The sequence below is a fragment of the Manacus vitellinus genome, unplaced genomic scaffold (genome assembly GCF_001715985.3).
Source record: "Manacus vitellinus isolate BGI_N305 unplaced genomic scaffold, ASM171598v3 scaffold_112_pilon, whole genome shotgun sequence".
Taxonomy (NCBI): Eukaryota; Metazoa; Chordata; class Aves; order Passeriformes; family Pipridae; genus Manacus; species Manacus vitellinus.
This window is the reverse complement of record NW_021938853.1, coordinates 428,011-455,421: the sequence shown is the minus strand read 5'-3', so window position 1 is coordinate 455,421 and position 27,411 is coordinate 428,011. Positions and strand designations below refer to the sequence as shown.

The 27,411-nt window shown below is 51.2% G+C and overlaps 2 protein-coding genes across 2 annotated transcripts; one reads left to right on the top strand and one right to left on the bottom strand.

The window, feature by feature from the left end:
• The first annotated feature begins 388 nt into the window (after positions 1–388).
• Positions 389–3,427, top strand: LOC103758385 (16 kDa beta-galactoside-binding lectin). The gene is made up of 4 exons (XM_008924638.2): positions 389–520; positions 2,334–2,413; positions 2,551–2,722; positions 3,214–3,427. Exons 1-4 carry the CDS (start codon positions 404–406, stop codon positions 3,355–3,357), a joined length of 513 nt encoding a protein of 170 aa, XP_008922886.2. The 5' UTR covers positions 389–403; the 3' UTR covers positions 3,358–3,427.
• Positions 3,428–10,674: 7,247 nt separating this feature from the next.
• Positions 10,675–26,880, bottom strand: SHROOM3 (shroom family member 3). Its single transcript, XM_025896798.2, has 8 exons — positions 26,819–26,880; positions 23,480–26,696; positions 21,220–21,296; positions 17,439–18,341; positions 15,918–16,418; positions 14,995–15,145; positions 12,271–12,543; positions 10,675–11,652 (listed from the first exon to the last, which is right to left on the bottom strand). Exons 1-8 carry the CDS (start codon positions 26,878–26,880, stop codon positions 11,293–11,295), a joined length of 5,544 nt encoding a protein of 1,847 aa, XP_025752583.1. The 3' UTR covers positions 10,675–11,292.
• Between the last annotated feature and the right edge of the window lie 531 nt (positions 26,881–27,411).

Below are 27,411 nucleotides of genomic sequence, written 5' to 3'. Positions count from 1 at the left end.
CCCAGGGGCTCCCGTCAGTCCAGGCCTTGCAGGCACGAGGCTGGGCTGGGAGAACACGTATCCACAGAGGCACTCACTTTGCAGCAGTAACACGAGGACTCCAATCCTGATTTTAGACAGAGATCGCTTAACAAAAGCACCTCGCTGCTATCACAGAGCTGCACTCCGGCTCCTGGGATAGGAGCCAAGAGACACTGCATAGCAGCTAGGAGAGCTTACAGCGAGGATTGCCAGGATCACGCAGAAGCAAACAACCACTTAGCTCTTAAAATCATACACTTTCTGCCTGCAAAGAGCAGTATCGCTACAGATCTCCCGCTGTCCCCTTTAAATGGCTGGGAAGCTCCATCCCCGAACAGCTGCAATCGATCACCACCGTCGCCCCCCCCACTCCAATCATGTGATGGTCCTGCCCGAGGGATTTAAGCTGCTGGAGCTGCGCGCTGCGTTACTCCGGCTTGTGGAGAAGGGGCTCGGGGGTGTCCTGCCTGGTGGGGCTGGTGTCTGCAGCATGGAGCAAGTGAGTGCCTTTTTTGGCTGGTGTGACAAGCAGGACTAGGGCTGGGCTGTGTATGGACTTTGGGCCTGGTGCCAGAGGTAGGAGGAGAAAAGAATGAGCTGAGAGGAAGTGCGAGGCTGATACATGGCTGTGGGAGGAACAGGACTGACCAGCCGGTTTTCCTCTCCTCCTCGAGCATGTTATAAGTGGGAAAGCTGAGGAATGTTTCTATCCTCAAGTAGTCTAAAGGTTTGGGTCTATTTGTAACTCTACAGTTTGAATACCCTTTATACTTTTTTTTTTTCCCTTAAACTTTGTGTTTTCCTTCTGGCAAAATGCCTTTTGGGTACAGGGCTGGGTTAACTCCTATTGTAACAGGAGAGGAAAGCAGGCTGGCAGTGTATTCTAACCCACCCCTGTCCCCCCAGCTTTACTTTCCTCGAAAGACCCCCTGAGTGCTGAGTTCCAGCGCTGCACTAGAAGCAGAGCCAGAAGGCAGAGTTAGTGCCGTGGAGATAAGTGGTTTAGTGACTCGGGGGGGAACCTGACCTCGGCAGTCTGGGTGTGGGCAGAGCAGGGAGCAGGCAGGAGGGCAACGACAGCTGGGGCTGGGTGGCAGTGCCCAAGTCAACTAGTTTGCAATTGGTCTCCCTACCTGAGCTGATGTGGTTAGGTACAAGTCAGCAACGTTGCTTCTGCAGCAGCTGGTAAAGCAGTGCCTGTCCCCTGCTCTTGAATCCCCTCCTGTGCTGGGTTTGCATGGCCATGTTTGGGGAGTGGGGGGGCTATAGGGGTGGCTTCTGTGAGCAGCTGCCAGAAGCTTCCCCCATGTCCGGCAGGGCCAATGCCAGCTGGCTCCAGGAGGGACCTGCTGCTGGCCAAGGCCCAGCCCATCGGAGGTGGCAGTGATGCCTCCGTGATAACACGCTTAAGGAACAAAAGCTGTGGCGCAGAAGGAATTGCACTCTGAGAAGAGAGGAGTGAGAATACGCGAGAGAAACAGCCCTGCAGACACCCGGGTCAGCGAAGAAGGAAGGGGAGAGGTGCTCCAGGAGCCAGAGCTGAGGTTCCCTTGCAGTCTGCAGTGAAGACCATGGTAAAGCAGCTGTGCCTTGCAGCCCATGGAGGTCTGTGGGGGGCAGAGATCCACAAGGAGACCAAGCTGGAGCAAGTGGATCCCTGAAAGAAGGCTTTGAACCTGTGCAATGGAGCAATTTGTGAAGAACTGTAGCCTATGGGAAGGACTCATGTTGGAAAAGCTCATGGAGAGCTGTTGCCTGCGGGAAGGACTACATGCTGGACCAGGGGAAAGACTTATCTCCCTGAGCAGTGACAGAAAACAACCAGTGGTGAACTGACTGTAATCCCCATTCCCTGTCTCCCTGTACCTCTGGTGGGGAGAGGAGGTAGAGCTTGGGAAGGAGGGAAGGGTGGGGGGGATGTGTTCTTAAGGTTTGTTTTACTTGTCATTATCCTGCTCTGATTTTGATTAATAATAAATTCAATTAATTTATGCAAGTCGAGTCTGTTTTGCCTGTGACAGTAATCTGTGAGTGACCTCTCCCTGTCCTTATTTCAACTCATGAACCTTTTGTTGTGGAGGGGCATGATAGAATGGCTTTGGCAGGCACCTGGCATGTAGCCAGGGTCAAGCCACCAGGCTCTGTGTCACCTTAGGGGAGTGGGAGATCCCTGTGGCAGCTGGGCCTGACTTAACCCTTCCTCTAGCACAGAACTGGTGTCTGGGTCTGCCAGAGCTGCTTTGTGCCCTGGCCCAAGCAGGACTGGAAGCCTTGCCCTGGGACAGACTAACCCCTGTGGTTTGGCCCTGCAGGGACTGGTCGTTACTCAGCTGGACATCGAGCCTGGTGAGTGCATCAAGGTCAAAGGGAAGATCAAGTCTGATGCCAAAGGGTGAGTGAGGAGGATCACGGTGAATGAATTGATGTGGCACTGGGGTGTGAACAGAGCTTCTGCTGTGTTCAGCTTGCCAGCACTGGGTAGCTGGAGCTGCTTCACAGGCACCTCCTTGGCACTGACTGTTTCCCCAGGTTTGCTGTGAACGTTGGGAAGGACAGCAACACCCTCATGCTGCATTTCAACCCTCGCTTTGACTGTCATGGGGACATCAACACCATCGTGTGCAATTCCAAGGAGGATGGCACGTGGGGTGAGGAGGACAGGAAGGCTGACTTTCCCTTCCAGCATGGTGACAAGATTGAGGTGAGGCCTGAGGGTGCACAAGGCCCTGGTACTGAGCACTGAAGGGCCAAGAGCACAGCTCTTTAATGCTGCCTGTGCCTCTGTGGAGCAGAAGGAGCAGGCATGGAAAGGGAATAAGCAGCAGGGGAAGAGTCTTGCAGCTAAAGCCAATGAGCTGTCAAGCCAATGCCCCACAGCTCAGATGTGTTAAGTGCCCCACTCTGGCTTTCCTTTGCAAGCCACACAACTCAGAGCAGTTAAAACAGTGCCCTGAGACTCAGACTGGGTCTGTCTTATTCTGGAGCTGCAGAAACTTGGAGCTGACCCTGGGGCAGAGCAGACCCCCTTCCTGCCCTCCATGCCTCTGCTGGGCAGGGAGGAGGCTGAGCTGGTGAGCATGGCCTTGCACCAGCAGCCACCTCGCCTGTCCCACACCCAGACTGGAGTAGTGGGGAATGAGGGAGGCCTGGGAGCTGTGATGTGTTAACCTTTCTCCTTGTGGCTCTCTACAGATGTGCATCTCCTTCGATCAAACTGAGGCCACGGTGAAGCTGCCTGAGGCGGAGTTCAAGTTCCCCAATCGGCTGGGCATGGAGAAAATTCAATACCTGGCTGTGGAGGGTGACTTCAAAGTCAAAGCCATTAAGTTCAGCTAACAGTTATAGCTTGGTTTGTTTTGTTTTCTGCCCCATGCATAGTGAAATAAACCCAAACTTGCAATGGCTGCTTCCTCTGCTGTTTCCTGCTCTAATCTGCTTGCTCCTGTGTGTGCTACAGGGGTGGGCAAGGAGGGGATATGTATCCAACCACGTGCCTCCTTACACTGTGGATTTGTAGGTGGTACTGATTTAGACACAAGCCAGGCAAAGCATGACTGACTGTGAGTAAAGCTGCCTTAGCAGTAGTTGCTCCCTTCACCTTGTTGGCTGCAGTAAGTGGTCCCTGTCTGGTTTCTAAAATCTGGGATTAGTCCAGCCAGGGAAGCTTAAACAGGGGTATGTGGGGTGTTCATTGTGCTATCTCTGACCAAGAAAAGCTGCTCCCATCTCCTCGCTGGGGATGAGGGACTGACAGGGAACACAAGGCATGGCTTGTGCTTATGCAAATAGCTTTGCTTTCCAAGACCATGCTCAGCACTCGGGTGCATTGCAGGCTGGCACAAGCATACCTGAGCAGCAGAAAAGAGCAGGCGGGTCAGGCTGACTGCACTTGCCAGGAAACAGATGTGGAGTGAAAGGTGAAGCCTGACAGAAAGCTTAGGTGTGAGGTCGTGAGAGGATCAGGCTGTCTGTGCTGCCTCATGAATTGAGGTCTTAACACAGAGACACCCAGTATCAGGTACCGTAAAGTCAGGGGCTGAGCAACATACCCAGTATGGGTGACAGACCACGTGGCAGCCTGTGGGACAGTGTCTGTAATGCTGGACTGCTGCACCCCAGGTGCAGCTTAAGGGCTGTACAGAACTAGGTTACCACAGGTATTAAATCCTAAGTGCACCAAACAATTCCAGTTAGGCAGATGAACAAAAAAGCTTAGTGAACAGTCTCTTGTGCTTGCAAGCTTTCTGCTCATGCAATGCCTTGGAGTGTGTCTGCTACTGCTCCTTCCCAGCATCCTGCTAACCATGCTGACCCAGGAGAGAGCTGGAGCTGGGACTGATGTGGCATTTGAGGACCTGGTGGAAGGTAAAGAAGTCCTATGTACTGTGGGGAACTGGGAGCCCAGACAGGCTGCCCAGGTTTTGGGGGCTGGCTCTGTGACTGACAGTGCTGCTCTGGTGCAGCTCAGTCAATGGCCTGCACAGCTGAGGCCTTCCTTAGCCAAATGCTGCTCCACTGCTGGAATATGATCCCTATTGGCTAATCCATCAGCAGGGCTGCATTTGCTGCTTCTTCAACAGCTGAGCAGTTGGGCCAGCTGCTTGGGTAGGGGCAATACAGCACTGAGGAGGATTTGAGCCATTCCAGGCTTTTCATGGAAAGGCTGACAGGCTGCAAGGCTGTTGCCCTCATGTCAGCAACACTGTCCTGACCTGTACTGCAGCAGCTGCCCAGAGCTGGGCACCCCCATGGGAGATGGCAGGAGCCTGGCCATGCTGCAGGATGGGCATGGATAATGGTGTTTTTAATTCCTGTCCTGCATCTACTGCATTACTTATGGCATTTGAGGTTAGTTTTTAGAGGCTGGGATGCCTTTACTAGGAAAAGGATGAAGGCAGTCTTGCTGATGTTTTGCCTTGTCCAGTAAGTCTTGAGATTGTTTTATTTTGCAGGGTGTTTGGGGTGGGGAGCTGGAGAAAAGAGGATAGGTTTTGTTTCCCCCTCTGTCACATTACCTGGCTGTAGGTAGCTAAGTACAGTGTACAGCACTGAAAAGGTACAAGGCCCTTATGTAGCTGAGGCACAGAGGAGCTCACAGCTGGTCTGTGTGTGCCTGCTCCTGCCTGCCCTGGTCAGGTGAGGTCTGTGTCTCAGAACTGACAAGAATAAAGCTAATCCTGTTTTTTTGCCCTTAAGCTGGCAATCCTGGTTGCCAGGTAGGCTGGCCCCAAGTGTTCCTGACTGCTGTGCTCAGGGTACAAACAGTGCCCTCAAGGGGGCTACCCCCCTCCTGGACTTTCCACAAGAATTAATTAGGCCTATCCTGCTTTTTAGTGCTGGCAGTTACCACTAAGGAGACCACAAAATAGGAGAAAGGGTAGGAAGGAAGCATCCCTTTGCCAGCACTTCCTGCTGCTTGAGTTTTGTTCTCCTGTGTCCCAGAGCTATAAATATTCCTGTTCCTCTAAGTGACACTAGGAAATGTAGAGTGCCCTGGCTGGCTCCTGGAGTGGTAACAAGACTTTCTCTCCTGCTGGAGCGATTTGGAAAAGCCAGAACAGTGTGCCCTGCTGCAGGCAGAGTGAGGGACACAGTGAATGGGAAAGCAGGGAGCTGGAAGAACCACAGCATGGCCTAAGGATGCAGATTTTGGTTTTTTGCCTTTTTTTTTTTTTTTTTTAATCAAAATCCTGCATAGTGTGCAGTCACCACTATACTTCCTTACAGCATCACAGCAAGGGAAATCGGACCTCGAGACCTCCTGAGAAGCAGCTGTGAGGCTTTGTGTTGTAACATGGAGGTTTAGTTGGGTACGAGGAAAAACGTCTGCAGTGGAACAGCTGGCCAGGGAAGTGGTGGAGCCACCATGCCTGCAGGTATTTCAAAGATGTGGAGGGACACTGCGGGACATGGTGGATTTAGTGGTGTTAGGTTAACTGTTGCACTTGATATGAAGGGTCTTTTCTAATCTAAATGATTCTATCAATACAGATTAATTGATGTATGTTTTCACCTCACACTTAAGGAGAGGAGAACAAATAATGAACTGTTTAAAAAAAAAAGGTGAGTCTGGAAATGGTAGATAGGACAGGAGTTAAACTTTCACGCAGAATCCAGAAGAGCAGTGAGGGCTAAGACAGACCAGCAGCTTTGTCTTCTCAAAAAATAACTTCTCCCTGAGTGGTTCACATTAACTTCACTTGACAGAAATAGGCCATTTGAGTGACTCTGTGGCTAAACGAGCCTGCATGTGACACTGACTGTCACAGCCTCAAAAGACGGAGGACACTGCACCCAGAAATGGTGTGTGGGGTAAGTGTGTGCTGGGGTAAGTGTGTGCTGGGGCAGCTGAGGGGCGCTCCAGGTTGAGGTGGGGCGTGGGAAACTAGGAAGGTCACTTCCCTCAGAATTTACAAACAAAGTAGTGCGTGACAATTTCCTCCAAACAAAACAAATACGAAATTAACTGGTGTTCACTGTACAAAGCAACAAGGTGACCAGGTCTGCAAGAGGTGACAGTTGTGTTCTTCCCTCGTCTTCTCCCCTCCTGCTCCCTCAGACCCAGTTTCAACATTTAGTAACCAAAAGCAACTTCATCACTCGTTTTCAGAAAGTCAGCCTCAAACTTTACACTGCATTACCTCATAACTGCCCCATTTTGGGGCAGCTCATAGGAAGCACACAGTTCCCCTTTCCTGTGGTGTGATGGAGGTCTGGGCAGCATAAAACTGGATGCTACTGGAGTGGGATATCCTTGGGATCAGATTAAGTACAAACTCTGTACCTGTCCTGTCTGCTCCTCTGGACAGGAGCCAAGGGATGAGGGCAAGTTCTGCCACACTGAGACCCCCTCACATCCCCACATGCTGGGGCCCTCCCTCCCCTTGGACACCCCTGTAGAAACCCAACACCCAAAGCACCTACTTCCCAACAATTTTGCCGTTTTCCCCCTTCAACCCTGACCCAGCTGCTCCATAGCAGGTCATGCTGTCCCATGAGGGAAAAAAAAATGCATAAAAATACAAATTTACTCACCTTTTCTCCACAGAATCAAGCTGAGGTGTGCGTCCTCCTGCAGCGCCTCACGTGTGGACTCCCCTCAGGCTGCCCCCCCGGGCACCGCTGTCCCTCGTTAACCCCGATTACCCACAGGTGTTAGCCATAAAAACACTTGGAGGGGTGGGCAGGGAGCCCTGTGGTGACTTTTGGAGGTTTGGGAGGGTTTCTGAGGTGTTGGTGAGGGCTGGGTGCCGGGGGTGTCCTGGAGCCCCCTGCCACGCAGGGCTCCCCTCACAGCCCCCCCTCACAGCCCCCTAAGATGGCGGCGGGGGGCTCGAGGCGCCTCCACCCTTCGTGAGGTAAAATGGTGCCCAGAAACCATCAGGGAGGGCCACGAGAAACTTCTGCGCAGAGCCCCTTTGCTACCCCAAAACCACCCACCACAGGAAGACCTTCTCGTCTTCCAATTTCAGCCTCTCCAAACTGCCCTGGATACCTTTTATTAATCACAATTTTATTTTACCTCAGCAGAATCGCAACAATCTGTGCAAAAGCAGGTCCCTCATAAGCAGCTTCCTCAGTATTTGGTCATGCTTTCACCAGCTCTTGCCTTCCTCAGCTGAATTATGTGATTGCTTTTTGTTGCTTGTTTTTTCTTTTGCATTTCAGTCCTCAAAATTAACTTAGTGCTGAAACAAATGAGAATTTAAAAAGTTACGGATGACTTTTCTCATTTTGTTTTAAGCCTCCTTAGCAGAAGGGCATGGCCTTAGGCTGCAAACCATAGAGGAAAATGTTTCCTGTTCACATGTACCCTATTTTCTCTTTGATGTAGGGGAAAACGAGCCCTTTTTCCTAATGCCAAAGCCCAAAACAGGCAGAGCTGTGCTGACATCCCCCTCAAGCCCCTCTGAGGGTGCTGAGCCTGGCTGGCTACGTCTCCCCAACATCTTGAAACACGCACCGAGAAAGCAGATTTTTGCAAGGATTTTTGGCACTGAAGCACACCAAGCGGCACAAAAGCTGGCCACAAACACATTTAGTTGTGCAGTACAAAGGATGATTGTTTAGCAACACATTGCTAGAAAAACCCTGTAAGGCACCAGAGGTGTATGACACTTAGTCTGTGTGCAGAGGCACGAGCAGCAGTTCAGTAGGAACGCAGCCAAACCATAAAGCTGTGCCACGGTCAGCACACATCCCCTCTGCAGGGATAGAAAGGAATAAACAGCTCTTATGTAAACATTGGCTTGGTTGAATAAGGCATGGAGAAACCCGGGATGGGGTCTCTGCCTTGGTTTGCTCATGCTGATTTAAAGCAGGGGCTCTCTAATGAAATGCTTGCTCTGTTTCCCATTTTGCAGATGACGAGTCACCACACCTTTAATACTCAGGATTTGTGTGGAGTATGGAATGCTATCCAGTTTGCTTTACTTGCTTTTCTTAATTATCAGCCTAAGCAATCACGACAGCAGCTGAGTTGTAAAGATGATGGATCAGGCCTGACACATAAACTGTTCTGGTGCTCTGCATTTGACCAATTTTTTTTTTTTTTTATAGGTAACCTTCACAAAAGATCTTGTGTGTAAACTTAGAGCCCACAGAACCTGGTATGTAACCACTCTTTACTGGATTTGGTCTTGAGGAAAGCATCTGACATGAATTCCTTGTGACCATCAATTGCCCAAGGGCTCTGATAAAAAAAGGTGAATTTTAAGTTGGATGACTAGATTTTCTCAGTGCTTATATCCGTGGCACAGCAGAGCAGACCATGGGTGCAGCATGTTGCTAAAAGCATGGAGGTGTTGAGAGGGTTTAAAAGACCTGCTTTGACTGAAGATAATAATTTCAGGAAAAAGGCTGTGTTCCAACTGATATGCAAACATATAATGCAGTGAGGTGCCCAGTTGCCTCTGTACAAGATTTTGCTTGGAATTGGCACTGTATGTCAGAAGTGCTACTGCTTTGTCCTTACTAGGGTTTTCCTCAAGCCCCTGAAGAGAGACTGTGCTTTCCTACTGTGCCAGTCACCTGTGGCCAGCTGAGGGGGACTGTCAGACGATCCTTAACACTCCATGACTTCCCTGGAGATGGCTTTGGACAAGGCACTTGACACAGGTACCCTACAGTGACTTGGGAAGGAGCCCCACCGTCACCTACAGACAGAGGCCACCCAGGCAGGTCCCCGCAGCAGGGTGGGATGTGGGGCATTCCACTCCAGTATCCCAAATGGATGTTTTCAGACAGAAATAAGGCTCGTTTTTAGCAAAGAAATGCCAACTGTTTGAGAACAGCACTTACTGTATTTGGTCTGCCGGCTTTCTCTCCTGCAGACACTTAAATACTGGTTCAGGTCTAAAAACCTCACACAGCCAGACCCAAAATGCAGATTTGTGTAAGTTTACAAGGACTGGACATTAAGTGTAAAATTCTGTCCCTGCTATCCATGTGCCATGAAATCATTTCCTCACTCTGGGAAATGGGTTTCCATTATCCTCTAGTTTCATAAGCAAAAGAGAAAAGCAAGGTGGGATAAAGAGCAATGAATATGTTCTGCTTTTTGCCAAAGGTACTGAGAAGTAAATCTTTAGGTTTGGCCAATGCTTAATTACCTTTAAATAAGTGTCAAGATGTGCTGCTACAAACCTCAGCAAACTCTGCAGTTAAGAGAGTGATTTTAGAACAAAATTGGGTAAAGACAGTTTGTGCTTACTTCAGAAATATGGGCCTTAACACAATTTTCACCTGAAAATATAAGCTGTTATAAAAATGTCAGTGACTATCACTTGCCTCATTAGCTGATGCTTCTATGTACAATGGGAGCACAGCGTAGGATGGAAGGGAGGTTGCAAAAAAAAGAATCTGAATTAAAACAGCTTTTAAACCTAATAAACTAAGGTGCAGTAGAGAGTAGGAATTCTTTTAGGGCAAGTTAAATGTGTTGATTGGATTGAAACAGCTCCCCCCACTGTTTCCCTGAAACTTCACTCAAATAATTATTCCTGAGTGACCCTAAAGATACTTTTCTTTCTAGTTTTGCTTTGATTTGGCTATTAAGGCATAAGTAGCAGTTCTGCTGCTTCAGGTTGTCGTGAAATGCTGCGTGAGCCTAAAGAACATTCAAACTGAGAAGGAATGTACTTTACAGCAAGCTCTTGGGTGCACCATCATCATTTCATGTGCATAATTTCCGTGGGCAGGAAGAGAGTATTGGATTTCAAGTTAATGCTTCTCGTAGCTTGTAAAATAATTCCTGATGAAGTGTGTTCAGACAAACGAGGTATTGCTGTATGGAAAAAAAAAAGAAGTCCTAGTGTACATCATCCCCTCACAAAACCAGGCCTATAAATCTTGTCAGTAGAGATTCCTGACACATCTCAGGGAGACCCTTCAGGCTGCAACAGAAGCACGGATCACAGTTCTGATGATTCAAAACAAAGACAGAATTCCCTCCCTGTTCCTGCAGTGAGTTCCTTACTTCTGGCTAACTTGGGACTCCTGAGATGCAGGTTGCCATAAAAGATGTTTAAAGTCCAGATTCAGAGGATCACAAGATCCAGAAGAGGAAAGATTGTATTTTCCTGGCCAAAATCTCCTTCACAAGGCCACTTAATGGTATATTTAGCGTGTGTTGAAACAGGGTGAAGCTGCTTCTGGTAGCCCTTTATTATATTAAAAAACAACCACAACAATAGCAACAAAACCACGATGAGATGTTCCAAGCTACTGCATGACTATCTTTGGGGTTCCCTCTTTTTGTTAAGGTCTTCACAAAATACAAAATTAAATGTCTTTTTCTACGTACAGAACAAAGTAGAATCAAGTAACTGATTAGAGTATGTACAAAAACTTACACATTCTGTCTTGTTGTTTAAAAAATATAAATATCAATAATGTTCAGTAAAATGGGTTGGTTTTATTTTTAAGGCTTCATTCTTTTAGATCCTTCATTATTTAATGAGGTGCCAGGTAGGCAGGAAAGGGCAGGAAGAGAGGAGGTCATGTGTTTTATTAAAGGTCATGTGTTTAATTCTTGTGAGACTCTTCCTTATCTCTGGCAGGAGGAGATTTCCCTCCACATTGATGTAACTTTCCAGGAAGCAGAGGTGGAAGGAAAGGAAAACAAAACCTTTATTATTGCTATTTTTTTTCCTTCATTAAAATCTTGTTTTAAACCTGTCTCCTTTCATTGTCTTTGTAGAGAACCATCTGCCAAGTACTTGGATTAAACAGACTGGAGCAGAACCATGTCCCAGGTCCACCTGGGACAGGTTAGCATGAGGAAGAGGCTGCTGGAGGTGTTTTACCACCGACCCCCGTGGAGGTAGCAAGTGCTGCAGCCAGGGCAGCTGCTGCTGCTGCATCCCTGGGTGTGAAGTCCGTGGGGAGGCTTTCCATGAGGCACTTGAGCTGCTCCTGGCCCAGTTTGATTTTATCGTCCAGCTCCCGCTGCTCGATGAGGAGTGCAGACTTCATCTTCACAAAGTGCTGGTAGTCCTGGAGCTGCTCCTCGGAGAGGTAGTTGCCCAGGATCTCCAAGACCACCCGTTCCCGACGGTCAAGGTTTTCCTTGAGTTCCCGGGCGTCTTCGTGCTGGCCAGCCAGCAGCTTCCTCTTCTCGTTCAGCGAGCTCTGCACACACCAGAGAGAGCCCTTCAGCACCAGCAGCACCAAAATCCCTGCTCCCCCCCTCCTTCCTCCCAGCACCACCTCCACGGCTGGCTGCCACGCTCCCAGACACGCAGTCAAAAGCCTGGGAGAGGAGGATGAATCCTTCATTATGGATTGAATGTGAATCCCACTGAATCAGACTCTGAATGTTCTAGTCAATGGGAGGCAGAAAGTGCTCCAAGGAAGTCAGTAAAACTTGCCTGAAAGCAACAACTACCAGGAAAACCCAGCTTTGCCTTTTCAAAAACCACCCAAAGAATGTTAAAATGTGGCTTTAACTGAGTGGGTTATTCCAGGAGGCACAGCACCATCCAAGCTCTCCTCTGGCCACGGGGCACAGACAGGCTGTCCCCAGCATGGCCCTTCTGCGGCGAGACAAAAGCCACAGGATCCCTGACGTTTATACAGACGGGATCAAGGTTCCCAGGGACAAACCCTGCATTTGCTAATGCTCATCCATAAGCTCCAGGACACCTGTGCTACCTTCCTGGCAGCCCTTGGAAGTCCTTGTAAGGTATGCTGTTGTGATGGCTGCTGCTGCCCCACATCCCAGTAAGGCCAGACACCACGGATACGTACCCGCTCCTCACTGTTGGCATTTTCCCCCAGACTACTCAGAACGTTCTCCACACGGGCCAGGCGTCCTGAGAGGGAGAGCAAGAGGTTCACCACCTTATCCAGATCGCCAATGAACATCTTGTACTTGTCAAACTCGTTGGGTTTGCACAGCGTGCTGATCAACAGCTCCACCTCCTCTCCGAGGGCGTTATTCATCTTAATGTCTGCAAGCAGGCCCTCCTTGGCTTCCTTCAGGATTTCCAGCTTGTGGGTCAAGCTCCCGATGAGCTCAGCCTGTCAGAGGGGAAACACATTGCTACCATCACCCTGACCACATGGATGACGACAACAGGAGGATACGGCTGTGGTTCCTGAGGAGCAGGGTCATGTCAGCAACAGCTGACAAAGAAGATATTAAGGAGGAAACGGAGAGAACACTGGAATTCCTCATCTAGGACTTAATCCAGGTAGCTGACTAGATTGTGTGAACGTGTATGTGCTCCATGAACATTTATAGAAGAGATCTCAGATTTGGTGTACCATGTTCTGATACCCAGCTACCTACAGCTGAAAGATGTATGTTCTTTAAAACCTTCAAGGGAAAAGAGCTGTAGCCACATCTCCGGCATGTTCCCCACTCCCTGCCCCAGCCTGAAACGTCTTGAACTGTACAAAACAACTTCCTCCCACACAGAGACATCAACAAAGAGTTTACACCAATGATGCTCTAAGTTTACTCAGTGTCTAAGCAAAGACACAAAGAGCACAAACCCATTCTAAGAAAAATGCTGGCAACTATTTCCCTGCCAAAGAAAAGGAGGCCCCCGGGCTTCGGTTACTCCACAAACAGCACTGCTGCACATGTGCCCAAGATCCTAATTTCTGTTAGGATTTAGTGGAAAGACATATGCAAAAGAAAGTCTGTGGCCTGGGGCTTGCAATTCTTGCTTCCATTTACTCAGAACTGCAAGCAGGAAAAGCTCTTCCTACAAGGGGTGAGGATTTTCAGTGTCTCCAGCTTGTGCACTGCTGAGGCCCCATTACCCGTGTGTTAATCTGCTGTGAAAATACTGTCTCACAGTCCTGTTTCCATCCAAACTGCAGGCAGGAGCAGTCTGCTCCAGCACAGGAAGGATCTTCAAACACTGGTGAGGCAGGGGGGATCACTGAGCTGGCCCTAATGCCCACGGTGGCCTCTCAGTGGGGTCCCAAGGCTGGGCTGGCAATGGGAAGCACACGGCGGTGTATGGCCAGGCACCACTAGATGGAACACTTGGTGTGCTTTGTTCTGTGGCTGCATTACAGCCTGCTCTCAGCTGCCACACACACGCAGAGGCTGAACAAAAGGTGAGGAATATTCCCTTAAAATAAACATCAGCTCCCCGGAATGACCACTAAGTCACTCCTTGGTGCAGGGTAGTTCTGGGGCAGAGGCAGCAAAGGTGGTACTAAATCAAAAGGAACTCCTTTCTGTGGATTCTCCCTTCAGCAGTGCCCAGAGACAAAGCCTAACACCTGTCCTTCCCAGGGGCTGAGATGCTGTTCCTCCCTGCTCCAGGAACTTTGCCCTCCAGAGCAGGAGGCAGGGACTGCTGGCAGTGACGTACCTGTGTTCAGAAGGTGGGGGAGCTGGAGGGGCCTGCAAAAAATACTTTTGTGTTTGTTAATCAGTGACTCTCCTGCGATCCCAAAGGCCAACCAACCTTTGCATGCTTACAGTGCAAATGAGCTTGGTTTAGCCACATGACCTCCCAGAGGAGCTGCTTCTCAGGTAACCCTTGTGAGAATGTTCTTGCACACAGACCATGAGCAAACACACCAGGCAGATTGTGCTGCCTGGGCCTAATCACTCCCATCTATTTCTGGTTTTCCATGCAAATGTAACCTTTGAGGCCTGGCTGTCCATGGCAGGCTCACAGCTACTTGCAAGCCTGTCAGACGCTTGGAGCATCTTCATCTTGTTTAGTCACTCCCAATCCCTGTGGCTCCTCAGGATTTGGGAGCTAGGCAGCATGTCTGTAATTACCAGGTGATTAATGTGAGACAACCACAGGGGCAAATTAGAAGGCCCTGCAAAAGCCCTGGAAGGCAGGACACAGAAGCCTCCAGCGAGAAATGGAGGGGCCATTCCTCAGTGAAATGTAGCCTCCACGAGAGAGGAAAATGTTTCCTCCCCTCCTGCCCTGCTCTCTTCCCTCCCAAGCCATCACATGGAGGTTGAACCACTAAGGTCCCTGTGGCTTTCAGTGGGTCAGAGAAACAAAGTGTGGGGGAAAAAGAGAAACCAATGTTTCTTTGGAAGCAGTAAGTACAGACAGCAGGTGAAATGGGTGAACTGGCTTCACTGAAGAGGAAAATCTTAGGGGAAAACCTCGTACCCTCAGACAGTGCAGTCACTAGCTACACTCTGTTCCTGTTTCAAACTGAGCTGGCCTTGCTCAAGTTGTTTTACCTCTCCTTTTTCCTTCCTTGCTACAGGATTGGGACTGCTCCTTACAGCCTGTACACCCAGCATTTGACATGGGACAGGCCTGCCTCGGGGTGGTGCAAGATTTGTACTCAAGTTTGCAGTGAGTACTCAGATCAACTCTCTTCATTCCATTTGGGTCACTCTAATGAAGCTTCACCGGTGGCCTAAACGCTCCCACGCAACCTGAGAGCTGCCAAATAGAAATGCACTTCACTGTAGGGCTTATTGTTATTTCAGCAATGTAAGCAGCCAGTGGTGGTGTGTGCTGAATTTACCTTCTTCTCGTTGATGTCCAGCAGCTCCTCTTCCTCACCTACTTCTTCTGGCAAGTCCTTGATTTTATTCAGCAGCTCTGCTTTGGGTGCTGAAACGCTGTAATAAGCAGGACAGGTGACCAGGGTGACGGGAGCTTCTTTTTCCTCTCTCCTACACCACAGTGAAGAAAAAGGAGGAGTTCAGTCGGAGTCTGACTTTTCCCCGTGCCATGGTTTTCCAGCACTGCCCGTTTGGTACCTTCCCAGCGTTATTACCCACAAGGATAAGGCGGATTCCTGCCACCAGAGGGGGCGTGTCAGCTGCTGTCACAGCCCAGCACAGCCCTTGGGTTTAAAGGTGACTGGTTACAGCCCTGGACAGGCTTTACCTTGCTGGGGGTCAGTCAGCACAGCTCGGCTGGAGGTGGCCAGACCGGCCATCTCAGCTGGCATGGTGCAGCACAACTGATTCCTGGATGGTTCTCCAGCTGCCACTTGGCAGCTTCTATCTTAAAAAAACCCACACTGGAGGACTTGGGCTGACCTTGCAGTAAGCAGGTCCCCTCAAGCCTCCTTCCAAAATCTGGCCTCTCGTTATCTTTCTGCCTGTCATTATTTTCATCTGGATTTTACTCTCGTGTCTGTTCCTGCACTTTGGACTGAATTGCTTCAGCTTGTAAAGGTCCAGAGAGCAAAATCAAGTAACATCTCTAGGGCTGGTTCATCTCCTCCCGTTACCAAGCTCAGCACTGCCTTCCACACAGCCCAGCTCATGAGAAAGGGTATTTGGAACTGCCCTGCCAGGCCCTGTACCTGGGAACTGCGGAACTTGCTCTCCACCAGAGCCCACCTGCAGACATGCAGACACACTGGGCACAGGTTGGCCTTAAAAGTGAGGGAGCAGGGAGTTGTGCCAGCCCTCATCCCCATCCCGCAGTACTTACGTGTCTTCCCTGACAGCCATCCTGCTGACTTGCTTCTGCGACATCTTCCTCTTCATGTTGTTCTCCTTCAGCAAGCTGGTTCCACTGGGGAAAATCCCTTCCATTAAGTCCATGGTAGTCTTCATTTTGGAATCTGGATCCAGGATATCTGCCAGAGACTTGTCTTTGTGGACAATTTCTTTTGCCAGAGCCTCTGACTTAATATCCTCTGGGGTCTTTTTCTTTGCCTTCACTGGAGGTGCTGTGCTGAGCATCGCGGAGTCTGGGCTGGTGTTTTCTGACTCTGGCTCTCTGGGGTCACCTTCAGGCTGAGTTATGGGCTGTGTATCAGTGCTTTGAGGCCCTTCAGAAGCGGCAGGTGACTGGTGCTGCTGGTCCACAGCAGATGGAGAGCTAGTCCTCTTTGCAGTTGGTGAGAGGGGCCGGTTCTTTTCACCGATACTGGTGCCCAACCCTGTGATCCCCCTCTCAGCTGGTGCTTTGGGAAAGCTTTTGAAGCTGCTATGGAAAGAAAAATTCTGTGAGATGAAGATAAACCTACGCCCCAGGACCATTGTGAACACATGGTGAAGAACTTCAACAAGTAAGTTTTCCTTCTCTCTCATTTTTGTGTCTCACTTCTCATTCCAACACAGAAAGGCATACAGTGTGAAGCTCCGGCACCAGAAGCATTTCATCCCCCCAGTCTGGACACTGCTGGATTGTCTTTCCAACACAAAAAGAACCAGTGAGTAACATGTCACTTTGTTTTCTGCTGACAGCTGGAGGACATTGTGTCCCCCTACCTGGGAGTGCCATCCTGAGCAGCCCCTACCCATTTGTCCTTGTCATGTTGGAAAAGCCAATCACTGCTATAGCCCCGGCCAGATTCTTCCTGGATGGATATTAGAGCAGCTCCCTGGGAGTGTGAAGCTGTGCTGAGTTAAACCAGCTGGGCACCTTGCCCAAAGTCCCATCCTTCAGGAGATTTGCCCTATACAGCATGACTGTGACATACTTGTGTTGTCACTCCTTGGCAGATGGTCACTGTTTCATAACAGCATTGTTTTGTGCAAGGTCTAAAATGCATTCTGGGGGATTCTAACTGTTCGGATAAACCCATCATGGATTTTCACAGCTGTCTCTCAAAAACCAGTTACTGGAAGGAGTCAGCAGCCATTCCAACTCCTCATGCTGGAGCAAGTCAGAAGCGACCCCACTGAAATCTGCAGGGAGAACCAGATCAGGAAACTTTCTCCTCCATAACCCCCTTTCCTGGGGGTTATAGGGGACCACCTGCCAGTGGACATGCTGGTGGCCCACCAAGCTTTGTGCCCTGGCCTGGCCACGTCGTTTGATGATGCTCTTGGCATCCAGGCAGTGAGTCTGTCTGTCCCTGTGCCCATACAGCAAGCTCCCCATCCGGCTGGCAGCTGGGGGGTCTCATAGCAGGCGGGGTCACTGCCAGCTGTCTGAGCCCCACATATCTTACTGTATATGGCCCTGCACCGCCCCAGACGCCGCGTTCCAGCCTGCCCTTACCTCACACTGGCCTCCTCTGGGAGCCGGGGGGATTTGTCTCCAGCTGCCCTTTTCCCCTCAAGTGCCACGGCTGGAGGGGGAGGTGGGAATTCCCCTGTGCCATTGGCAGAAGTGCAAGAGCTGAGCTCGGGAAGAGGACGGGATGGTGGCGGCGGGGAGAAGGGTGGCTGGGAAGGCGCGACGAACACCTCATCGTCCCCCTCGTCCTGCAGCAAGGGCGGGGGTGTGAGCTGCAGCCCCGACTCCGAGATCCGCAGCTGGGTGGTCCCCTGGGGAGAAGGAGTCTCCGGGTCGGAAGAAGTGCTGCTCTGTGTCGGCAGGGACTGCCACCTCTGGGAGAGCTTGGGCCCAGCCGCTGGGGGAGACACCACGGCCCTCGCGGAGCTGTTGTCCTTGACCGGAGGAACCCACGCCGCTCTAGGGGGCAAGGATCTGTGGAGCAGCCCGGCCTTCCTTCTCCACGCCATTTCTTCGATGGGAGTCTCTGGGGATCTATCCTGCACAGCATCCAGGGGTTGTGGCTGGAGATTCCCGTTGCCCTCAGGGGGAAGAGCCTCTCGTTTGGCATGGTGCTGTCTCAGAGCCTGGCCCTCGCCTGTGCTCTGGAAGTCTGAGGGAGCCTGGGTGGGTGTGCTGGGGGAGGGCTGGCCCGATCCAGAAGGAGTAAGGTTAAGGAACAAGGGTTTAAAGCCTTGCTTTTGCTCAGGATAGTGACTCCTTGCCTCTGTTGGGGCGGGGAAAAATGCAGAAGTCCTGCTATCTGGCCTGGAAAGTTCTGAGAGCTTGTGGTTCTCTGTCAGCGTGGTGGACCCAGCGACAACGTCACTGCTGCGGGGAGGGTGGGGATAGTAACTGGTGAATGCCAGTCTCTCTGAGAGGCTTCTTTCTTTCTTGCTGAAAGACCTAAACACCAAGAGACAGACCATGGTAAGATTAACAATTAATCAATGGGCAGGAAAAGCTCTTGTGCACCTCCTTAATGAATCAATTATCAACCCTACCAGAGGCCAGTGTCTGTGCCTGCTGGTCTAGGTGAGGTGCAGCTGTGCTATGAAACTGGAAGTCAAATCCTGAGCCGGATCCATTTCCACTCACCATCTCCCATCATTCTCAGTGTGTGCTACAATACACACATGTGGAGCAGGCATCACAACAATAACTCAATGGAAAAAAAATTTAGGAAAACCTAATGCCTGGCTTCCTTTCCAGCCTTGGTTTCAATTTGGTTTGTTACAGATGGGTTTAGTAGTAACTTCTGTAAGACAGATTATTTGACATTATCTCCCATCAAACCTCATTCTCAATTGCTGGTAATTCTAAGCTCTATGAGCCAAAAATTCCCATAATGTTATCCGGCTCCTGTTGGAGAGGTGCCATTAAAATGATTCAACTGTCTCCAAGAACAAGACAAGGCCAAAAAATGCACTATTTTGACTCCAGAGAAAATTAAAAAAGGCTCCTACAGCCTTGGAACCCTGTAAGAAAACAGAGCTCCCTCAGACAGGCAGGTGTGACAAACTCCAAAGCCAACACATTCCATCTGTGAGCAGATGTTAAGGCTGCAAAGCCAGTGGGGTGAGTTATTCCTTCCAGGTCTTTTAGGATGTTCTAAGGTGTGTCTGAGAAACAGTGTCTAGCCTTTGGAGTGAGGATCCTGCTCGGAATCCAGAGCCAAACCTACTTGCCTGTATGGCTGTTTAGCTGGAAAACAAACCGAGCAGTAATAATGACACCAGCAGATGCCAGAAAAGATGGCCTGAACACATGAGGCCGTACCATAAACCAATAAAACACAATAAAGCTCTACTGCCAATATGTTTTCTGTTCTTGAGATGCATTGTTCAAACACTCTCAACACTGCCAATCTGTGATGCTGGAGACTTGGGCCCCAGATTTGTTCCCAGATATACTGGTACAAATTAAGAGTAACTCTGTCAAAAACGTGGGTTGTTCCGGCTTTATTCTGGTGTGACTGAGAATAGAATTTGGCAGCCTGCGCCTGGGGCTGGGGAAACTTTCCAGACAGGCTGCTCTTGGTATTGTCTGTGGTTCCTGGACAGTAGCAGTGTGTATTCTTTTCAGATGCTCAGTGTTCCTCAGGAACACCAGATGGCAATTCTCTAATTGAAAGATCTCTCCTACTGTGGAAGCAACTGTGGATTCTAAAACTGATGGAGCAACACCCGTTCCCAATATTGTGTGGCACCTGGGGAGCAGTGGGAGAGCACATGTGACTGGACCATGTGATTGCTGACCAAGGTTTTTTCCTAACTTCATCATCTGACAAGTTTTTGTCCTCCTCGAGCAAGAGCTGTGGGAGGGGTGGTACCATCTCCTCTGCAGCACATTAGGCAGCTGTGTCCCAAGGAAACCGAAAAACATAACCTGTACTGCCTGGTGTTGCCTCCTTGCATGGAGAACGCTTCTCCTATCCTCATTTTATCTTCTGGGAAATCCAATTCTGAGCGAGAAGAGAAAGCGACTCCCGTCTCCCAGCAGAAATGTGCTTGCGAAGCATGAGGGATGCCTGCGCAGCAGAAACGCCACAAAACTGCTAATAACCAATAATCTTTGTGCAGTGAAGCAGGAAAATGAGAAACCTGCATTTCGTGCCCCAATAAACTTGTTTTCAGTCTGGGTGTTCAATCCCATTACTTGGAAAATAGGTTGGGGAAAGAAAGAAATAAAAGGAAGCTGCAAGTAGTGATCGAGCAGCAGGATGAAATGCCATCTGCAGGAAAAACAGGGAGGCAGGAGCAACTGAAACAGCTGCATTGTTGTCTTAGGAAAAAACATGGAAAAAAGTTATTCCAAATCACAGCAAATGGGCATGTTTTAAATAAACCTAAAAGGATGTGCCTGAAGGTAGATTGGGTCCCTTTAAAACAACATTATGTCTTCTTAGGGGCAAAAATGGCCCAGCCAGAGTAGGAGCTTTCCTCTGCTTCCAGCTGTCACTGAGTGCCCCAGAGCTGTGCGGAGAAACCTTTGGAGAGAGCAGTGTTAACTCCCACTGTGAGCACAGAGCAGGCTGGCATTTTACTGCAAGTTTGTGAGGAACAGAGCTCCTTTGTGAACAATTCTTTTAGTCCCTCTTGATGGTTTTTACTGTAATGGGAGTTGGTTGTTTGGGCACTCAGGGCTTAGGGCAAACATCTATTTATTATTTAAATGTAAATACAGCACGATCAACTTCAGTTCTAGTTAACCTCAAAACAATCCATGGCTAAGTGGAGAGTTACGTAAGTCCTAAGACTATGAGTTTTGTGATTACACTTTTCTATTTTTAAAAACATTTCTCTCTCCCCCTGTTGCTGAGCAAAACATCCTGCCTGCAGGAAGGGAAGCAGCCTAAAGGCCAGCCCCCACTTCAGGAAGATGGGGGAAATCTCCTGGTTTTAATCCCTGCAAATGTTCCCTTGCTTTTGGGGAGGCAGCTGGAGAAAACCATCAAGGTATTTTTTCCTTCGGGACCCTTCAATTATGATGGCACGTGGATGTGAGTTCCAGCAGCAGATCAAACACATTTTGGAAGTTATGGAACTGGAAATTTGCTGCAGAAACGTGGCCCAAGATGACATGAGGAGAACTTGATAGTAAATGAATGTCTGTAGTGAAAACAAAGCTCACAGCAACTCCTCCTAAGTGTGCTGGGCACAGCACGCCCAGAGCTGTGTCTGTGCAGGTGTTTTCCCTAGTTTGGTGTGAGACAATCCATGACAACTGCTGGATGGCCAGAGCTGATCCTGCAGGGGCAGAGGGGACATGGACACACTCCTACCTGGCTCCTGCGCTGACCACGTAGAAGGGATCCCTCACCATGGGGCCGAATTCACTGCTCTCCCTTCTCAGCAGCTCCTGGAGTACAAAGACAGCGTTAACAGCGAGCAGAAAGCAAACAAAATACCAAAACACTGATGAGAATGCTTTCTGAAGCCTGAGAGCAAGTCATTCCCCATGGCTATCCATTCCTTCCTATCTCTAAACAAATTCCTGCAGTGACAGTGCAACGTGATTTGTAGGCAGCTTGAAAGGAACATTTAGCACTGTACACAAGGCCCTCAAAAACGTACAGTGAGGCAGAGAAGTCTGCTGCTAAGCTGGAAATAAACACTTCCCACAAAAAATCTCAAAAGACCACAAATAAATAAATAAATAAAAATCCCCCTGTTGGTTTGGCTTTGTCCCCCATGCTTATAGCTGTGGTTTTGCACTGGAGATGGATCAGAAAGAAAACTAATGAAAAAAACCCACTTAAACATATACTTCCCTTTCAAACAGACCCTATGGATTGGTGTGTATGTTGGAAGACAAATCTAAGAGCAGGGTTTTCACAAGTGCTTTGCTGCCTGTGGGACTAAATCCTCATTCCAGAACTGGATACAGCTAAATCCCTCTGGAAAACAGCAGTAAGGGCTCTCCCTTCCTCTGTACTTGAACTAAGACCCTGTGAACAGGTCTGCAGGGCTGTTCACCCTCTTCCTCAAGTTGGTTTCCAACAGGCAGAACCTCTGGTTTGGCTGCTGAACATATGAACGATTAAAAATGAGCCAAAAGGGGGAAATAAAGATCTCAAGAACCGCCCTGAGAGACTGGCCTGGGGAAAAATGAACTGGAGCTGTTTGTTGTCCAGCCTGTCACTGGCAAGTACATTTTGGTGATTTTTCTCTCTCTGGATGTCTGGTTTTGTTGCTGCTCTGACTGTTCTGGGAGGCAGAGGAAGGGTCACAGCTTGGCCTTCAGCTTAACTCGTTCTGGACCCTTACTGAATGCAAAGCAAGTGTGACAAAATGGCACAGAGATGAGCCTGACGCCTGGCTGGGGTGGAAAAATACCGATGGTGGGATGAGACAGGAGTGGTTCTGGAAGTGCATTCCGGTCACTTGATATTCACAAGCTGCTTTTTTAACTCCCTCTATTTAAAGACATGGTGTGGGAGCTGAGGGCTACTGAGGGAGGACGTGGAGAATGGAGCACACGGGGAGTTTGGGAGGGTTGGGCCTGTTTGTGAGGTGCTGCCCAGAGCCTCCTCCGTGTCACTTGACTTGGGATCACTTTGCTGCACCTGGAGAATCTGTTCTGGGCCAGGAGCAAGTGCAAGAGCAGAAGGAGATGTCCTGGATCTCAGCTACCCTGTAAATATGTAAGCCTCTCCAAACACTCAGCCTATTTGGAGCAAGGAGCCTGTCCACACATTTTGGTAGTTTGCATCCCTGTTTGTGATGAATGGAGCTTGGCATGGAAACAGGGATAGGGCAGCAGACCCACCACTGCTGCAAATCCGTGTGGCTCGAGCAGTTGCAGCTCCCTAAATAGGTCTGAACAGATTTCAGCTCAAGAGCTGGTCTGGGCAGTTGTTCTTTAAGAATTTAGTTGGTTCTACTGTTTACCATCCTCAGAGTCAGTCAAATTCCCCATTTGTGACATCAGTGCAATGTTCCCAACCACCAAGTAGGGGACATGGAGCAGCCAGGGTCTCTGCCGAGTTTTCTCTGTGATGTTTCCCTCCAGGGCTGGAGGCAAAACATAATGGTTATTTGGCAGTGCCTCTGCCCAGCACTTCCCAGCACTGTCAGGCACAGTGGGAGCCAAGGCAATTCCAAGCAGACTTTAATCCTCTCTGCTTTGCACCAGGAAAACGGGCTGAGGTAGGACAGCAGCAACAGTGAATCGCCACCTTAATGGGACACCCCCCCAGAAAGGTGCTCAGTGCTTCTCCAGTGCTGCTGGCAGGTAAGGACAGGGATGTCCTGGTGGAATGTCCAAAGCAGCAAGGACACATGCACACTACCAGCATATGCACTGAAATCCCAGCATCCCTGCCATCCCTGAAACAGCCCCAGCAGGGAGAAAGCTGAACTCCACCAGCAAGCTTTTAATTTAAGTGCAGGAAGTTGTGTCTATCTCAGCAGGCACTGAACCTTGCTCCAATCAATAGAGTAATTGCCATGACTGAACATCAGCCTGTTCTCTGACACCCCCCCCATTCCCTGGATGCAAGAGCCCTGCTTGTGGGTGCACATGACCTCGTTCCCACATACCTGGTGTTTCTTGTCCGCCGTGGGAGACGATCTGGAACGCACGTGCACAGGGACCGGCTGATTGTCGTACCTATCGAGCAGGTCTTCCACAGACACCGATTTCCCCGATTTCCTGGCGGTGGAGGGCGTTTCAAAGACCTGTTCCTGGTTCCTGTAGCGAGGCTGGCTCTGCATGCCCAGTGGGTCTGTCTGTGTGCCTTTGGTGAGCTCCGTCCTGGCTCTGTAATCCCGGCACCTCTCTGCTTTTGGCCAGCTTGTGCCCGAGCTGTCCTGGCGCCCCACCTTCTCATCTCCACTCGTGTCCAAGTAGTCCACCAGCCCAGGTGGAAGGGTAGAAGACATCCGTCCCGTCCTGGATATCCGCTCTAGGGACTCTCTCCGTCGGTAAAGGTTCTGGTCCTGCAGGGAATTCATGCTGGAGGCAGAGGAAAGGCTCTGGCTGTCTGTGCCCCCCACCTGCAGGTAGGAGCTGTGGGAGCGCTCCCTCAGCAGCCCCACGTCCTGTGAGGACGGCCGCCTCCCTGTTTTCCGCTCGATGTAGTCAGCGAGGGCGCTCTGCTGGAGCTGCTTGAGCTCGGGCTTGGACAGGCTGGCTGTGGAGGAAGCCTTGCCGTCCCTCTCGAAGATCTTCCGCCGGTCAGCCACCGTGTTCTCCGGGAAGACAAAATGGATGCTCTTCTTCTGGAAGGAGAAGGGCGACGGCTCCCCATCGGAGATGCCCACCTCGTTCATCTTCTCCGGCTCCGAGTAGGAGCGCTTCTTCTGCTCCGCCGTCAGCCGCCTGCGGCCCCCGATGCGCAGCACGTGCTGTGTCCTGGCGTAGTCCAGGGCGGAGAGACCGTCTTCCGTGGGCGTGATGCTGTGCCTCTCCTTGGGCGTGTGCGGAGACGGCGCCGTGCTCCTCAAGCCCACGTGGGCCGAGGCAGGACGCTGGGGCATCCTCTTGGGAGTGCTCCCGAACGGGGGGCTGATGCGACGGAACGAGGTGGCCCTCAGCACCCTGGACTGAGCGTCCTTAATGCTGTTCCTGTAGGCCCTGTTAAATGGCATGTCCAGCTGCAACCCGTGGGCATCCTGGATGTTGTCCTTCCAGAGGATGTCCTTCTCAGGCTCCCCTGCCAGCTGGAACGTGCTTTTACTCCGCGGCAGCTGGGCCGCCCTTCCTTGCCCCTCATTCTCAGGACACAGGCCGTAGTAGTCACTGGGTCTCGCCTGCTTCACCGAAGCCGCCATCTGCAGCTCTATGGGGTGCCAGTCAGCCTCGTCCAGCTTCCCGTTCCTGATGGAGGGGCTGGAGCCCCTGGCCAGCTCCGTGGGCATCTTGCTCCGCATGTCCTCTGGGCTGAGCAGGGAGCCTCTCGTGCCGGAGGGCTGGCTCGTCCTGCTCGGCCCGTAGTGCTGGCCGAAGCTGGGAACACCAGCACTCTGGGGCCGGGGGGTGCTCTGCTCCCGCTGCTCAAACTTGCTGACCTTCTCCAGCACCGAGCAGCGGGACTTGCCAGCCTCTGGTTTGCCATAGGGAAAGCTTTGGGTGCTGCTGGAGCTGAGCCGGCTCCTCCCGAAATCTGAGGTCTTTGGGTGCTGTGGAGAAGGAGGCTCTTTGCACTTTGGCTCGACAGCATGGAACAGAGTCACACTCACATCCTCCTCCTCCTGCCTTGTGAAGGCCTGTGGGTCCACATCGCTCCACTGTCTGTAGCCCTGTCCCCTGTGATCCTTCTCCTCTTTGCTGCTGCTGTTCAGGAAGGACAGTTTGGTGCTGGAATAACACTCGCCTGCTTGCATGTCTCTTAACTCGGAGCTGCTTTGCCTCCTGGAGCTCTCTGGGATGTTCTGCAGGGAGGAGAAGCCGTACTGTTTGGCCTTGCCGTGACCCCACTGGTGGTGAGTAGTAGCTTCTCTCTCGTTTAACTGCCCGTTGCCATTTTTGTTCTCCTGGGATCCAGGTGTCCAGTCCTCTTTGGGCTGGTAATGGGATTTTCTCTCACTGGCATCCCTCGGCTGGGGTTGTGGAGCCTGGAAAATGGGTTTTGAGGCCTGGGTGGTACCTGGGGTCTCACGGTGGCTTTGTGCTGCCTTGTAAAGGGGTAACAGCTCCTCCTTCCTTGACATGGCCAGGGAGAGCTCTGGGCCTGCCGCACTGGGAGGTTTCTGCTGGACAAGTTTGGCTTCCAGCTTTCTCTCAGCTGCAGGGGGCTGGTAGAAGACGGTCGATCTGTTTGTAGCGCTTTGGTTTCCATTCTCATCAAAGCCCAGGGTGCCGCTGGCTGCGGCCTTGTCGTAAGAGACTGGGAGGGATGGAGAGTACCCGCTTTCTTTGGCCAGAGCTGGGTAAAGCGTCCCGGGATTGCCCGCAGAAGGCTGGGGCACCTGGGCATAGTGCGGCTCTGGGGAGGGCACGGCGTAGACACCAGTGGGCAGCAGGGGCTGCCCCGGCTGGGCTGCCTGGGAATAGCTCTGCTTGGGCTTCATGGTGGGGCTGCTCTCCGGGCTCTTCTCCACCACGGTGTGCAGATGCCCATCTCCGAAGGGGGGTTTCAGCAGCGGGCCCTGGGACAGGGAGCTGATCAGCGGCGCCCAGGCCCCTTTAGGCTGGGTCCGGCCAGGCTTGCTCAGGTCCAGGCCGGCACCCGAGCCGGGCCTCTCGTGGTGCCTGATGGCCGCGTAGCTGTCGCTGCGAGCGGGAGGCAAGGGGGGTCCCCTGGGGGGCTGGCTCTTGCTGTCGGGCTGTGCCCAGGAGGGAGCTGCGCCGTGCCGGCCCAAGCCGAGCAGCCTGGCGTGGCCGCGGCCATCCAGCGAGGCCCGGGCATCGCCGCTCGGGAGCAGGGAGGGCTTCACCTCGTACTCCTCGGAGACGCGCTGCTGGGCGTCGTACACCGTCCGCACGTACCTGATGTCCGCCTGCCTCAGGCCCTCCTGCAGCCCGGCCCGGCACGGCGCGCTGTCCGGGGAGCAGCACTGCTCCTTGCCGAACGGAGTGGCGGGATACTCAGGGATGCTGGAGTTGGTGGAGAAGGAGCTGTAGGCAGAGTCCCTCTTGCTGTGCAGGTGGGAGAGCTGGTCGATGCTGTTGGTGGATTTGGCCGGGGACAGGTGACAAGGGTGGTAGCCGGGGGAGGAGTGGTCCAAGCTCTCCATGCTGCCCCGGGAGCTGTACTGATCCGGACTCCTCCTCAGATAGCCATGCTCATAGCCAGAGAGATCGCTGGTGGAGGAGCTGGGGGAGAGCGAGACAAGAGTGAAAACCCACTGACAGCAGAGGAGAGGCACAACTACTTATAAGTGAGCTCAGAAGCAAGATGTTTAGTTTTGAGATGAAAACCCTTATTTGGGCCTTACTCCATCCCCTGTTTGGAGTCATCCCAGTTCACAAAGAGGAACTGCTTGACATTGCAACACATGGCTCTTATTTACCACAGAAGGGTGGGAGGGAAATACAGACAGAAAGACAGTGCATCTCTGGAGCCAGGGAGGATCAACCCCACCCAGCAAACCCATCCAAAGCCCTTGGAAAGCTGAATGAGCACCGACGCCCCCGAGGAGGAGGAGAGGAGCACGAGGGGTGTTCTGGGGGGAACCTAATCTCTTTCTTTTTTTCCCATTTCATTTCTTTTTATGGAGATGAGGGCTACGCCCTGGCAGGCTTCCTGGAAATTCAGCTGTCCCAAGGATAGTTTGCTTGCTGTGAGAAAACTAAACTGACAAGACAGGGAAGAGATGCATGTGTTTGTGCCTGGAGGAAAGTGGGGTGCAGCCACAGCCACAGTCTGAGAACGCCCAGGAATTCTGCACAGCCGCCTACTCATGTAGCTCAGCAGGTGCAGGTTCACCTTGGCACCTCCTCTGAGATACACATATGTCCAAAGAGGATTTGTGGCTGCCAGAGGTGTGATCAAAAATAAGGATATTCAGAGATCTTTCTATTTGTGGGA

Bases quoted from the DNA above. Each gene is read 5' to 3' on its own strand.
- LOC103758385 (XM_008924638.2), top strand. From the start codon at position 404: ATGGTCCTGCCCGAGGGATTTAAGCTGCTGGAGCTGCGCGCTGCGTTA. The intron at 521-2,333 runs GTGAGTGCCTTT...TTGGCCCTGCAG, and splicing joins GTGTCTGCAGCATGGAGCAA to GGACTGGTCGTTACTCAGCT. The intron at 2,414-2,550 runs GTGAGTGAGGAG...CTGTTTCCCCAG, and splicing joins ATCAAGTCTGATGCCAAAGG to GTTTGCTGTGAACGTTGGGA.
- SHROOM3 (XM_025896798.2), bottom strand. From the start codon at position 26,880: ATGTGTTGCAATGTCAAGCAGTTCCTCTTTGTGAACTGGGATGACTCC. The intron at 15,146-15,917 runs GTAAGTACTGCG...ACTGTGGTGTAG, and splicing joins ATGGCTGTCAGGGAAGACAC to GAGAGAGGAAAAAGAAGCTC. The intron at 11,653-12,270 runs GTACGTATCCGT...TGGTGTGTGCAG, and splicing joins ATGCCAACAGTGAGGAGCGG to AGCTCGCTGAACGAGAAGAG.